The following is a 15,499-nucleotide window of genomic DNA, read 5'->3' as shown; positions in this document are numbered from 1 at the left end:
GGTGTTCAGGTGCCCATAAAGGGGATGGGAGTCAATAAACCACTCTTTTGAGAGGTTTCAGAGTAGCCACCGTGTTAGTCTGTATCCATAAAAAGAAAAGGAGGACTTGTGGCACCTTAGAGACTAACCAATTCATTTGAGCATAAGCTTTCGTGAGCTACAGCTCACTTCATCAGATGCATCCAGTAATTGCTCCGTGGAAAGGTTTGAGAATCCCTGCTGTATAAAGCAGAGCAGCTTTTGGGTAAAATGGTTTTGCACGGCCACTTGTAATAACTTGTGTACCATAGTGCATTTGACTATGAAACACAATGGGAGCTGGAGTTGCGATTCAACAGAGGTGTGTGGAAGAACAGCAGTTGTAGGGAGGAAGCGTATTTGTATTAAGAGGAGTCTTGATTTCTTTAGCTGAAATGTCAAGAAAAATCATGTGAAATGAATAAGGCATGTGTCTAGTTGTTTAGTACAAGCCATTCTAAAATAACACTGTCTTTTTTTTATTAGTAGTTGTCATCTTTTTACATCAAAACAAAATCTTAAGAGTTGAAAGTAACACAAATGTTTTCATTAAACGGCGTTGTTAGGTTCCAGACATGTTTGTACGTAAGTATTGTCTGTTACTGCTCTCTAGGAAGATATTTTGTTCAACAGGTGATTTGCGGTTTCTTCCACCTTAAGAGAGAGCACTGATTCCAGCAGTATTCCCCATTTTAACACAGTATAGCATCTTCTAAAAGAGAATAAGCTTTTAAAATGCAACTAATGGAATTTGGTGCTGTGGAACCAGTCAGGGCAGCATGCCTGTGCAGGCATTCATGTGGCCCGCAGCACTGTTGTAACTGAGCGCCTTGCAGTTGTTGCACTCACAACACCTCTTCTGAGGTTGGAGAGTATTTAGATTCTCATCTGTCAAATGGGGATTAGGCCCAGAGAGGCTAAGTGACTTGCCCAAGGTCACACAGGAAATCTGTGGCTGATTATGGAATAGAATCCCGGTCTCCTGAGCCTCCCAGTCCAGTGCTGTGTTGGCTAGCTCCCTTCTCCTTATCCCTTCATTGACAACAAAATGGCATCATTGTGCACTCTGCAAAATGATTGTGTTGTGACTGAATTTTTTTTTTAAATGAATTCTTTGGCAATGTAGTTGTTACTGTTTGGTACCATAGGTGTGCTTGACACATTATGTATATTAGGAGATGGATCTGTGACCCAGCACATGCTTGGACCTGCTTATGTAAGTGAAGTTGCATACTGACCAGACCTCAAAATAGACAAAGCAGAGAAGGGAAGGAATGCGAGACTTTAACTGTGTCTTAATTTTTATTGAAAAATAGATATTTGGTGCTCAGGGGACCTCCCCTGTAAGGGAGGTCACAGTTTAAACAAAAAATCTTGACAGTGTTCTTTTAAACATCTGTAGTTGTAGTCTGTGAAATTGACACAGTGTCTTGGTCTTCCTCGAGTTCATGGCTACATGAAGGTGTGAATAACCAAAGCAAAGGGTTCACCCTGCTAGCCCCAAGAAAAATGATCAGTAGCAGCCTGGAATGGCTCAGCCTTGGTCAGGAAGGGCTGAGCATATTGCAGAGGTAAAAGGTTGTCTTTTCCTGAGAGTGGGGCTGAGGGCTGGCGGCATAGGGTATAAGAAGGCAGGAGAGCTTGGATGCTTCATTTGTGTCTTGCCTTGGCCGAATGTTTCATAGTGTCTCATTGATAAGAGCTTCCAAGACAACTGCTGTACGTGAATTAAAGTGAATTAAGTGTAGTGAATTAAAAAAAAAAGAAAATGCGGGGAGAGGGTCTGGAGTGGGGAGCAATGGGCAAAACACAGAATAATGAGGAAGATCATGAGCCTCTGGGCTCACAGGAAAATTGTCTAATGCTTCCTGTTTTTCCCTCCCTTTACCCTAAAGGGGACAGAGAAGTTTACCCCTCCTTTTGTTGCCTTCTTCAGAGTGCAGTACTACGTAGAAAATGGAAGAGTCATAAGGTAAATCTGTCTAGGGTAACAAGTTTATTTTTTAATAAAACTGCGTTAGATGGAAAAACAAAAATATATGTCCTTTGAAGAGCTCTTTCCTTCTCTCTGTGGGTGCTGTAGTCCTACAGGCATTCTCTGGAGATCAGTACTGATGTCTGTCAGTACATCCTTTTTATCCAAAGGAGTCGACTTCCATCCTGGTAGGATTCAAACTGAGATGCTTTTCAGCTATCTTTTTAAAGCACCATGCTCCAATAATTTAATGTTGTTGTTTTTTTTAATTGTTTTGCATCTAAACAACTCTAAGGCTGAAGTTAGAGAAGTTATTACGAAATTAACAGTGAGCACCCTCAAGTTTGTTGTTCTGCTGATATGTAATCTCCATTCTCACTCCCATGCTTTGATTTAACTGTTGCTCTTCTTCAAACTCCCCATCCGTTTGCCCACAACAACTATGGCAGCCTTGTTTTCATATCCTTTCCACACCCTGAACTTCAGTCTACAATATTTTGCCCCTTCCTCCTCCTTGTTCGGAAGGCTTAACTCTTTTATTTCTCTCTCTAGCTATGGATGTAGGTAATATTTATTAAAATGCAGCCAACAAACCTCTGATTGCACGTACAAGATTAAAAAGAAAATTTAGACCAACATTGGCAAAATGATGATAGAAATTGTTATTCTAGGATACAGTCTATTATTTTTCCTTCGATAATTTATTTTTGGTATTTATTGTATCTGAGCCATGCGCATGCTAGCTAATTTGGATGTGGTCACGGAATGACTTACGAGTTATAGAATTTTACATTTGAGTGGGTTCCATTCATGTGGAATATAGGATGCACGCAACTACCCTTCCCTCCCCATGAAGAACAAAGGATGATTCAGTTAAAAATGAACAACTGACAGTGTTTTTGCATCAGCACTGCTGGTGTGGTTCTGGCCTCAGGGCAAGCCAAGAGCTGGAAGCATTCAGGTTGATTAGTGTCAGCATAATCTGTGCTCTATTTAGGCATTTTGCTGTCCTCATCTGAGTAAGACTGTCTTATTTTCCTCTTTGGACTGAGGGGAGAAAGTTTCCCTCTGAGAGGAGGAAGTTTTTCTTACTGCTAAATGGAAACTTCCCAGTATTGTTCATCTTCCTCTGGGTATGTCTACGCTGCAATTAAAAACCTACAACTAGGCCATGCCAGCTGACTGTGGCTCGCAGGCTTTGGGCTAACGGACTATTTAATTGTGGTAAAGACAGTCGGGCTCGGGCTGGAGCCCAGGCTTTGGAACCCTGAAGGTGGGAGGGTCCCAGAATTCAGGCTGCAGCCTGAGCCCAAGAACATCTACGCTGCAAGTCAGCTGGAACAGGCTAGCTGCAGATTTTTAATTGCATTGTAGATGTACCCTTTGTATCTCTCCATTGGCATCCAAGCTTCTTTCCTCTGCAGTAGTAGTAAAGCAGAGAGAGGTGCACAGAGGCATATCCATGCAATCATGGGGTTTCTTTAAACACACACACTGAATCAGAGTCCTAGAAGGGAGGTCTTGGTTCTGTGACCGGCTATCCATCTATTTATCATATGCTCAATTTCCCTAATAATAGCCCCATTTAGTACTTCTACAAGATAACAAAAGCAAATCCAAGGTTCCTGCCACTATTATCTACCTCCCAGGCAATTCACTGATACAGTAACTTTTCTCGCTTAACGTTGTATTATTTTCCTGAAAAATGCTACCTCAAACGAAATTATGTTAAGCAAATCCAATTTCCCCATAAGAATTAATGTAAATAGGGGGGTTAGGTTCCAAGGAAATTTTTTTCACCAGACAAAAGACTGTATTTTATTATATATATATATATATATATATATATATATATATATATACACACACACATATATACACACATATATACACAGTATAAGTTTTTTAAACAATTTAATACTGTACACATCAAAGATGATTGTGCAGCTTGGTTGAGGTGGTGAAGTCAGAGGGTGGGATATTTAGCAGTAAGGCATTCCCTGGGAAATGATGAACTAGCATTCGACTGAGCCCTTAAGGGTTAACATGTTAATGTAGCCTCACATTCTACAAGGCAGCACGGAATGGAGGGAGGGGAGACAGCATGGCAGAGAGAGACTCTGTGTGTGTGTGTGTGTGTGTGTGTGTGTGTGTGTGTGTGTGAGAGAGACACATGCATTGACCCCACTCTAAGTACATTGCCTTTAAGTAGATCAGCAAGTTGAGACAGTAGCTGCTGCCAGCAAGCTCCCTCCTTCCTGAGCCCTGTTGTGCCCACCCTCCCCTGCTCTGTGGGAATGGGTAAAAGAGCAGGGGGCAGGAGCGGGGGACCCGCTGACATTAGCAACCCTCTTCCCCACCACTCTCCCTTGCACAGCAAGCAGGAGGCTCCTGGGAGCAGCTCCAAGGCAGAGGGCAGGAGCAGCACATGGCAGTGGGGGAAGGGACAGTTGAGCTGCCCGGCAATGGCAATTGGTAGCCTGCTGGGCTGCTGCCACAGAGGGAACTTAGGGGAGCGGGGGGCTGCTGGCCCACCCTGGTTCCAAGCCCCCACCACTAGTTCCAACTCTGTTCCTTCTGCAAGCAGTGGACAAAGCAGGCAGCTGCCAAACAACGTTATAAGGGAGCATGGTGCAACTTTGAATGAGCACGTTCTCTAATTGATCAGCAACGAAACGATGTTAACCGGGACAACTTTAAGTGAGAGTTACTGTATTGTAAAGCACTTTGAGAGCCTCAGCTGGAAGGTGCAATACAAAAGCAGTGCCAGTTCTAGAGAGGAAGGATGGACTTTTGGTTGAGACGCTGTACTGGGACTCAGAAGTTCTGGGATCCTTTCCTGGCTCTGCCACAACTTCCTGTGTGACTGTTGGCACTTAATCGCTCTGTGCCCTAGTTCCACCTCTCCCAGAAAAAGTGATCATATGAGTTCCTTTCTTCAACCTTTGTCTATTTGGATTGTTTAGACTGTAAACTTTTGAGGACAGAGACTCTTATCTACTGTGTACAGTGCCTAGTGCAGTGGGGCCCTCATCTTGACTGGGCCTGTGATGCTACTATAATTCAGAGAGTAAATGGCTATGAAAAAAATGCAGTTTATACACATCAGTGATTCCGTGCGTGTCAGTTCTCGACAGCAAAGCAGCAAGCAACTGGCCTTACCTGAATGTGATCTCTTTGCTCTGGCTTAAATGTGGCTTTTTTCTGTCTCCTGCAGTGACCAGGCAGCCCGGCACCTGTACTACTGCCATCTCAAGGAGCAGTTGTTGAGGTCTCGGTGCCTCCACAAAGAAGAAATCTACTTCCTGCTGGCTGCGTACGGTTTACAGGCGGACTTCGGCAACTATATGGAGAATGTCCATGTTGGGAAATATTTTGAACCTCAAGCCTATTTCCCACAGTGGGTAAGTTTTCACCATGAGAATGAAGCAGAATCGTCTGCAGGGGCTCCCCAGGCTCTGTTGCTGTACGTGGAATGAATCCAACAGGGCTTTTTCTCCACTGAGGCTTCTGTTCTTCCCAGTCTGAATCCAACAGTTAAAGGGCAAATATTTTCAGAAATAAAATGCATTGAAATGCATTTGCTTTTGCATCCTAAGATTCTCTGGAAAAGCTCAAGGGGCTGAAGACGAGTAAAACTTATCTTCAGTACCTTGGCCCTATCACATTTACCTCTGGGGTGGACTGAGCTCAGTGCAGGGTGGCAGTACATGAGGGTCAACACCAGTTGGTCAAAACGGAGAGAAAAGGATACCTTGGTGACTTCTCATTCTGACTTGACTCAGCTGAGAATTTCATTATAATCCCTCTGGGTATGGTTTTTTGGCCACTAATTGGTCTTGAGTCACTTGTGTCTCATTGTCCAGTGCTTCTAGTATGTACTTTAAAGATTTCAGTTTCCACACTCCATTTTTACAGATTTTTGGGGATGGTTTGGTGTCCTTTTTTTAACCCTTTATGGTGACTAACTTTGCCTGAGGGCAATGACTGAACCAGTCACGTGTCTTCTGGCCATTCAGTATCTTTGGAAAGAGCGCACAAACATGCAATGTGCAGACTGCTTCCTGCACCATTTCCTACTATGCTGTTACGCATGCATGCAAAGTCAACCACCACAGTCAGTGAGAATGCAAGTAAATGACCGAGGTAGAGGATGATGCTCTGGACTAGGAGTCAGGAAGCCAGGGTTCTACTGGCTCTGCCTCCAACCCACTGTGTGTATCCTTGGGCAAGTCTCCTCACCTCTCTGCTTCAGTTTCCCCTCCAACCCAGCTGTTTCCAAGCATCGGGGAGAGGAAGGGTTCAATGGAGAAGAAACGAATGGCATCAGGAGGCAGGTGTGGCAGAGGCAGGGCAAGTCTGGACTTTTATACTCATGAGCCCCAAGCTACTTCTCCTCCCACTGTGCACAAATACTCCCTGATTCCTGGCAGAATTCTTCCCACTGGACTCTCCTCCACACCCTGGAAACTGCAGCTCCCAGATGATATACACCTGGAATTACGTAGTTTCCAAAGGGTTTAAAAAGGTGGGTCTGACAGAGACTGTTATAGGGCGGCTATCAATCTTTTTTTAATCTTGCAAACATTGCAAAGGCCAAGGCTGAGCACAGCCCTGCTACACTGAGCCACAGCCCCAAGCATCTAGATGATTTATTATTACAGATAGCAAAATCTGGCATCCAGGAGGATGCTTCTCCCCCTGTCCCCAGGGTACAGCAGGGAGACACTGCATGATCTACTTCTTTAGCAGCATCTGGTTCAGATCGGTGGCCGAGGGCTACTGTAACCCACATAATAATAAATACAAAGGGTGGAGCTGCAGGCTAGCAAGTGGGAAATCTGGCTTTGAACTCTGGACTTGGCTCCCAACTATAGCCTCGTGATGCTGTACAGCTGCTGGCTGATAAGATCAAGAGTGACATTGACAGAGCTCAGCCTTCTTGGTAGGATGATTATAGTCACATGAGGCCTGTGCACAGGGAGAAGCAGGGAGTTTGTATAAGAAGGCAAAAGAAGAGCTTAATATAACTATGGAAAAGACTGTGTTTTGGTCACTGTCCATATCCTTGCTTGGGCAGTTTGCTCCCTATTGAATATTCTCAGGTGCTTTGCACAGTCTAGTTTTAAATGTCCTGCGTAATAGGACTTTGTGAAGAAGCAAGTTTAGCATAAATTTCCTTCTACCTCTGTTGCAACTGTTCCCAACCCAGCCTCTCCTATGTGGGGGAAGGCTTTAACATTACCCTAGAATACTGTATTATTCTACAGTAACACATGGCTGAGTGGTCTGAGCACAAGACCAGGAGCCAGAAACTCCTGAGCTGTAAACTTTGGCACTCATTGGCCCTGGGCAAATCACTTAACTTTGATGCGAATTTTCCTGTCTGTAAAATGGAAGGATAGTAATACTTGCCTACCTCCACAGAGGCAATGGGAGGTGTATTTAGTTGTTATTGATAAAGCATGTGAAGGTGAACACTGCTAAATAAGCACCATGTGTAATTATTATTGATGCATACATTAGCATTTCTGCAGTGTTTTGGGCCCTGGCTGCAGAATACAGCAGTATTTTAGGTAGTATTAGATAGCTGCCTGTAAGTGTTTAGCAAAACTGAAACCTGGAGAAGAATTGCCAGGACTAGAGAATACAGATATTAAATACCAAAAACGATGGTCTTCTTGCACTCAGGTGTTGCATGTTATGATTTTGCCACATACTTAAGGGGGACCTATTCAGAGACATTATTCTCTAGTATCTTTTGGGCAAATTTAAATGCTGACTCTTCAAGGAGAGCGAGAGAGAGAGTTCTGTGAACTTACGTTCCTGGTGGTGGTCAGGTTAACTGGGAAAGAGCTTTCGTTTCCACTCTTGTTTGGTCCTTGCTGTTGACCCAGCTGCCTTCTGTTGGGATCATTGGAAAAAGTGCTGACTGTCTCTCTTTCCTTTGTGGCAGATAATTGCAAAGAGGGGGAGTGACTATATCTTGAAGCATGCTCCAGAGATGCACCAAGAACAGCATGGTCTGACTGCTAAAGATGCAATCCTGAAGTTCATTAAGGAGTCCTGTTTACTGGAAGATGTGCCTGTCCATTATTACAGATTACAGAAGGTTAAACAAACAGCTGCTTATTTCATCCTTTTGTCAAAGATAAATGCGTTGTTGGGTTTCTTTTCACTTTATAAACATTGTGCCTCTAATGTTAAAAGCAGAGGCTTTGCCACATGTGGGAGAGAATTCATTTGTATCTGAGGCGGTTCCACTGATATGCTCAAATACAGTTACATGGCAGACTCATTTGGTGGAGAGGAGGGAATACCTTTTAAGTTCCCAGAATTTGATTCACAGCCCCCCAAGTAGGTTAGCCTCCCTTCTCTAGGAGTAGTTTGGAGTCTGCTCCCATTCCATTGCACCCTGTTCTGTGTAGAGCCATGGCAATTACTGCAGAGTATTTTTGGGTGCATCTGAGGGCTGGCTGAATGTGGGGTTGTGAGAGGGGAAAACCTTGAGAAGCCATATGTTATCAGATGAGGGAGATGGATTTTTGGGGGTTGTTGAAAGGATAATCTAAGGGTCTGTCCCATGGCATTCAAGTGCTGTGAAACAGTGAAAGAAACTTATTTGTATTATCGTAGCACCCAGTCATAGCCTGGGACCCCTTTGTGCTAGGGGCTTTACAAACACAGGACAAAGACAGTCCCTGCCCCCAAAGAGCTTACAGTCTAGCTCTGAGTGTGCCCAAATGACAGTTTTTGTACCTTTGTTCTTGGTGTGCATATTTTTCAGATTGGTTTGGTTTGATTTTTTTTTTTAAATCTAGTTATTTTATTTCCTTTTTGCCACCTACTCCCTCCCCTCCAGTCTCCCCAGTTGTTGTTTGCTCCCAGGCAGATGTTGTTACACAGTGGGGAGGTGAAGAGGTGCCTCTTGCATTTTGACTTGATAAGTGACCTAGTGTAGGCAGTGGAAGGGCAATATCCAGAGTCAGAGCGCACATTTACCCCTGGGTGAGTTTCCTTTCCCACTTAGGCAAGCCAGGTCCTAGGAGATGCACAGGGCTTTTCCTGAATGCACGTGGTCCACTTTGCCAGAGCTTACTGAATAATTTGAAGGCTTCCTGATCCAGTCTGTCTTTCTGTGCTGGTCACATTCAAGCAAGGTTCTGTCTAGGAGGCACCAAAAGCTTAAGAGGCCTGTTTCATTCCATTAAATCTCTGAGATGCTCCACTTACTGGGAAAACATCAAGAAGAAAGTTTCAAGTTCTCTAGAAGAAATAAGTTCAAATTTGGGATCAGTTTCTAATGGTGTTGATTTAACCTCTCATGAGCCACATCCACTCCTTCATCTTTTCCCTGCTTTGACTCTAATGCCATTAATGATTGTCATAAGACAGTCTGGCTTGCACTTGAAGGCTATAAGAAACGCACTGGCAGGACGTGATACCATTTATGTCCAGAGGCATGACAGGTGTGAAATCTGTTGTCTTTAATGCCTGAATTCCTGTCTATCTTGAATTGTAGCATAGTTAACTGTTTTACATACATTGCTATGGCCACAACGCATTGTCCTTCCCACTGCCACCTCCGCCACAGAGGCAAGAATACTGGCATGAGCAAGTTCCCCTCCCCTCCCCATCCGGATGATGAAGCACCAGCCCATTTGGACAGTGTGTCAGAGGAGCCAGCTGCTGGTGGCTTGTGTGACAGTGCATTGTGTCAACTCATGGGAGACGTGCGCTTAAGAGCAGTCTCACATCTCCTGGTGTCTAAGCTGGCGAGGCTCACATCTGCATCCCCTCTCCAGGCCAATTTATGGATTAGATAAAGCTGACACCTTTCAAACCATTTTAAATTAGACTTCCACCTTCTGCCTCCCTCTTTTCCCACCCCATCCCCAGTAGAGGGGAAGTTAAGTATAGTTGCATGAGGCCTGTATCTTAACCAGTGCAGGATGGGAATAGTGGAAGTTTTAATGTTAAGGTCTGAGCTTTATTACCGTGGTTTGGAGTTATTCTGTTTTAGTTCCCAAGAAATTCCATCCCCTCCTCTGATAGGGGAGGTGTGTGCGACTCTCTCTCTATCTCTGGCATGTCTTAGGAGGTATATGTTGCTTAAGGAAATAAAAAGAATCCAGAACATGTTTACACGAACTAATCTCAAATAGAATAGAACTGCCAATGGTACAGCACATGTGTCCATCAAGTTGTAGCACCAGTACAACAGGATAAGGATCCTAATAATTCTTTAAAAGCCTTAAGTATAAAACTGTGCTACAGCATATACTGAGGTCAGAGAGAAAATGCTAAAAAGTTAGACCCAAAGCTGCGTTAACCAACAGCCAAGTCATTCCACCTATGAGGCTTTATTAACCCCCTGCTGCTGAACTGCACCTCCAGGTTGCAGCAGGGCCACTAGTGGGAACATTTCTGCCCTGGCAAGGAGGACCTGGGACAAGCGAACCTAATAAGTTTGTTTCAGTCTCTACTGTGCTGTGCAGATAAGGGAAGAGTGGGCGTGTTCCTGGGGATAGCAGTGGAAGCAGATTGAAGTAAGGGGCAATCGGCTACAAATAACCACTTTGTTAAATAAAGGACTGTGCTCTAAATTCAGTAAAGCCATTGGATTCCACTTCAGTGACTGCATGTTGTCTTAGGTGTTCAGTATATGGTGAAACTCTCAAGACCCCAGCATGAAAAGAACTACACAAGTGTGATGTTTAATTCAGTGCAAGTGTTTTTCAATGTGAAAATGGACGCACAAAACCCAGCCAAACGGGAAGGGGGACATATGAAATTCTAATAACTTGTGCTGAATTGGGATAACCTTGCTGCGGCTCTGTTACAGTACCTACCAAAGTCAGGGAAGGTCTCTGTGTGTATGGGTTACCTTTTTGACCTCAGACCTTTATGTCCTTGTAGGATAAGAAGGAAGATCGCCCGACAGTTGTCCTGGGCCTCACCCTTAAAGGAATTCACATCTATCAGGTAACAGAATGAAATGAAAGCTATTGATGTACCATTAACTCCATCTAGCCCTCAGCACCCCCTTCTCCCTGTCTCCTTTATGTTCACCAGACTCTGTATTTCACATTCTTGATTGCGTGTGAATTCCTTGCAACCCCTCCCCCCTTATATATGCTAGCCCTTGTGTCATTGTGTGCTTGATATGTTGCAGGAGATGAACCATGTCAGCCAGCTGCTCTACGACTTCCCCTGGTCACATATTGGGAAACTTGCGTTTCTGGTGAGTGTAGCGGAATACGGACCATCTGTCTGGAAGGCAGGCAGCCTGGAACCTGGCAAAGCTGTTGGCTTGCCTGCATTTCCGTGCCAAGCTTTACTAGTAAAAATAAAAATGTGTTGATCTTTGCCACTGACTGAAAACATGCCTCTCCTCATTGTTCTGGGATCACTCCTTCTGTTTGTTCAGGGGAAAAAATTTGAGATCCAGCCGGACGGTTTGCCCTCTGCCCGGAAGCTGGTGTACTATACAGGTTGCCCTTTCCGGTCACGGCACTTGCTGCAGCTCCTGAGCAACAGCCACCGACTCTTTCTGAACATCCAGCCAGTGCTGAAGCAGATCCAAAAGCTGGAGGAGGCTGAAGGTACGTGATGGGGAGCAGACCCCTTTGGGGAGGGGAAAAGAGCCAGGAAGGAAGGTAGGTAGGTTTGTTACTGTTACTTCATAGTGGCTTCTTATTTGATAGCCTTCCTGTCATGAAAGTGAAGATGGTGAGAGGAAGGAGAGGGGATCAGGTTTGTTCCCATTGGATAGCATGAAATGGTTATGACTCCCACTGCAGGACTTGGGTTTTCTCTTACTAGAGACTGTGTTCAGGAAACAAAGGGAGATTTCCTCCTTTTCTGAAGTGAGTGGTGATTCTCGCTCGTTGGCTGCTCAACTCACATAAACTTGTCACCTTGAGATATTTTTGATATTTAGTAAGTTCTGAAAAAGATTTGAATTGTAGGATCTCCAGTTACTCAAGGTATGCTACAAATCATGGTCACGCTTCTGTATTAAAGGTACCATTTATGAAGGGTTGCTAAATGGTTAATCAATTGCTATAGATTGATAGAGTCCAGCCGTTCAGGAGGTTACTTCATAACCATCTGGAGCATGTTTGTAAAATGAGCAACAACATCTAATATATTTTTAAACATACCCTTAATATATAAATTGTGATTAAAATGGTACGAGCTGTCAATCCTGTGGCTTCCGGGTTTAAGATGATTCCAAGAAGGGTCCAGGAAGCAACTTCTTCCTGTGGTATAGTATTGCTCACTTGGGTTAATTATGGGGAATTTATATCTGTCTCTGAACCAGTGAGCATTGGCTATCCTGAGTCAGGATACAGGGCAAGATGACCCATTGGTCACTTCTCGTATGGTCCTTTTCAGTGTTCCGTTTTTTGTGTTAACTGTTAATCGCAATTACCGTGTGTAAAGGAGGTCACTGAGGAATATGGGTTCCAATCAATGGCATGTGACCGTCATCCGCTAAAGAATGCTGTTAGAACACTAACACAATGCATGTGGGCAGGGTAATGTATGACTGCCATTATGGAGGTTTTGCACCTTCCTCTGTGGTATCTGGTGCTGACCACTGTACCAGACAGGATATTGGGCATGATGGACCATTGGTCTCAACCCAGTCTGGCAAATCTTTTAATATTTGTGAAAACAAAATGCAGCAGGTTTGGAAATATATAAATGTCAGGAGTCAAAGTGGGCTCTATTTGACTCACTCACTCCCCCTCCGATTGTTCTTTCCCATTCGCTTCTGGCTTATTTAGGACTCGATTCTGTGAGGTGCTGAGCACCAACTCCCATTGACTTTAATGGGAGTTCAGTGCATACATAATTCCGTTTCTTGTACAGATTTCAAGTCCTATCCACACAAGAAAATTGACCCATTGCTGATAATGACTGTGAGCAGTAAGTTCCCCCAGGACTAGTGTTTTGGAAATAGCTTTATCCCCTCTCCTATTCTAGCATTTAAACACCTTTGAACACCAATAAAGGAGGACCCCTGCGGACAACTGTTTTCAGTGATGGGTCAGTTTCCTAGTGCAGATGGGCTCAATCTTGCCACCGCTGAATTAATTGGGAGTTTTGCTTTTAAAAAGCAAGGGAGCAGGATCGGTCCCTAAACTACTAAGTGCTTGGACATACAGAACCTACTTTCTCGGCCTGCCACACAAGCTACCTTGCTCATCAAAATACTTCGCACATTGTCTTAATTTTAGTGAGACATTTTCAGCTCCACAGAACTTATAACTGGTTATTGTTTTTCATTTTAAGAATGATCATTGCAGGTTGCCTAGCTAACATAGCTCTCAACCAAAATGTGTCTGTTTTACTCCACACCTGGGGTGAATCTCTCCCTATCTGGCTGCTCTAATTCACCAGATCTTAGCTAAGATGTAAATTATGCATCTCAGAAATAGTGTTAATAGCCAGCTGGGTGTCCCCTAATCCATCAGAATACACAGTATATAAAAATGTGGTGGTACTGTTTTTGCTTCTGTTGGTTTTTAATACCTAATGTATGATTCTTCTTCCCTGCCTCATGTTCTTGGTGCTCTGCTGATTTACAATCATTTGGATTAATATTTGCTGTCTGTAAATAAGTTCAAATGTCCATTAAATGGGGACAATGATACTAACACACCCTTACAAGCCTAGGGGCTATGTAAGTGCTAAGTATTATGAATTTAAAACTATTAATTCTGAATGACTGAACACATGGTTAACTGGAGGGGATGACACTTCAGAATGTTAAATATGCAGTCACTGTTATACAACTTTACTTTTTTTAATAAAAAAAAAAAACAATCCTCAACTTAACTTTGCAAGCCCTCTCTCAGTGGAGCCACAAAATCTAAATCAAAGTTAATAGTCAGGACTTTCAAAAGGGACAAGTGGTGTGGTTTATATATATATATATTTTTTTTTTGGATTCCCAGCTTGACACATTTACAGGGCCTGATTTTCAGAGTGGGGAATACTTTTCACTCTCTGAAAATCAGTTACCTTCAAGACTGCTTAAGTTGGGCACCCAAAATTCCTGTTCACTGAAGAAGAAGAAGAAAAATTAGCCAGAGTTTGTGCAGCTTCATTAGTTCCTTTTCCCAACAAAACCTGATAGACCCTTTAAGTTCCCAGCTGTTCCTGATGTCATGAGCAGCTCCTCTCTCCATGTTCAAAAAAAGCTATAGTGGCTCAAAGTCCAATATCTCTGCTTCAGTGGACTTAACCACTGAAATTCCTCTCAAATGTGGAAACCAGGATTGTTTGAAGGAGTGGGAGGTCTGTTACACCTCACTGTTGAGAAGCAGACTGAATGGCATTGGAGTAGGATGACAAGACTTTCTAAGGAGACAGTTGGGATCTGGGGTGGGAGAGGGACTTTTCTTCAAGTTCTTCCTTTTTTTTATGTTGGCTTGAGAAGGAAAGGTGAGGAGTGTATGGAAGAATGGCCGGGAACAGCTTGCATGGAAAAGAACACCCCTTCCTGGTTTCCCTGTCTCTTTCAGTTTGGTATCTAAAGCAGTAGCCCTGGCAATAATTTCAGTTGCCTAAGGTTAACAGTATGTACAGCCACAGCATAATGACTCATTCAGCCAGCTAGGCTTGTATTTTAAAGTATTGCTGATCTCCTCCTCCTCCTCCTCCTCACGTAAATCCAGTATTGAAAAGTGATTCTGGGAAAAAATCCAAAGAATCCATTTGTCTTGGGATGGGGAGCACTTTGTGGACGCTCATGATCGCCCTTATTTATCTTGGCAGTTGAACTGCTTAACGCAAACTAGTGAGCATGAGGGTATAAAAATGGGGGAGAGGGGAAGGGTACAGTTGCCTGCTTTTAGTCCTTAGGAAAGCTGTGTGATATCCAGAGCTCTAGGCATTAGACAGAGCTCAACATAATGTGGAGAAGACTGAGGTCATGTCACTTAATGATAGGTGGAGCAGGGACATTGTGCATTGCTTGCAAGGAAAAGGCTGAAGTCCTTAAGAATCTGGATGTTAAAGCAATTCATTGTATAGGGTAGCTCCCTTCTCTTCCCACCTCCTAAAGGTTGTTAAAAAGGACTTCAGTAGGTTGAGTTCACTTCTGTTGCCCACCAGTAGAAGATGGGATGTAACCCAGGCATCCACCTGGTGATCTGGTTCAGTTTCACTTTTTTCCTCCTTGTTCCTTTTTCTGCCACAGCCTTGCCCTCTTACTGTTGAGTTTGCTTTCCTCTTTCTTCCACCACAGTTACACAATGGATGCAATTAAACACAGCACTAAGCACTAGTGACAAGTTTGAGGTGACCGGTATGCCTGAAGGGAGTGGGGGGTGCAGAAGAATGAGAGATGAGGGGGGGGGGCGGATAAACCAGCAAAAGGAATGTGATGGTAGCTTACATATGTGTGAGTGCATAAAGGGCTCAGCAGTGACTCACTAAAGAGACTGTCTAAAAAAAAAAACAAAACCTAAAGCTCTGTGGTATGTGGTT

At 43.7% G+C, this 15,499-nt stretch overlaps 1 protein-coding gene across 6 annotated transcripts in view; it reads left to right on the top strand.

The window, feature by feature from the left end:
- Positions 1 to 15,499, top strand: part of FRMD1 (FERM domain containing 1) — a 67,435-nt gene that overhangs the window by 45,050 nt on the left and 6,886 nt on the right. For all 6 annotated transcript variants that reach the window (XM_073337950.1, XM_073337949.2, XM_073337951.2 and 3 more), the window contains exons 5-10: positions 1,914 to 1,990; positions 5,211 to 5,397; positions 7,950 to 8,105; positions 10,913 to 10,978; positions 11,169 to 11,237; positions 11,424 to 11,598. In XM_073337950.1, coding sequence (XP_073194051.1) covers positions 1,914 to 1,990; positions 5,211 to 5,397; positions 7,950 to 8,105; positions 10,913 to 10,978; positions 11,169 to 11,237; positions 11,424 to 11,598 — 730 coding nt within the window. The remainder of the gene's footprint in view (positions 1 to 1,913; positions 1,991 to 5,210; positions 5,398 to 7,949; positions 8,106 to 10,912; positions 10,979 to 11,168; positions 11,238 to 11,423; positions 11,599 to 15,499) is intronic.

Source organism: Lepidochelys kempii, chromosome 3 (genome assembly GCF_965140285.1).
Source record: "Lepidochelys kempii isolate rLepKem1 chromosome 3, rLepKem1.hap1, whole genome shotgun sequence".
Classification (NCBI taxonomy): Eukaryota; Metazoa; Chordata; order Testudines; family Cheloniidae; genus Lepidochelys; species Lepidochelys kempii.
Note: the sequence above shows the minus strand (reverse complement) of the source record. Positions and strands in the feature narration are given on the sequence as shown.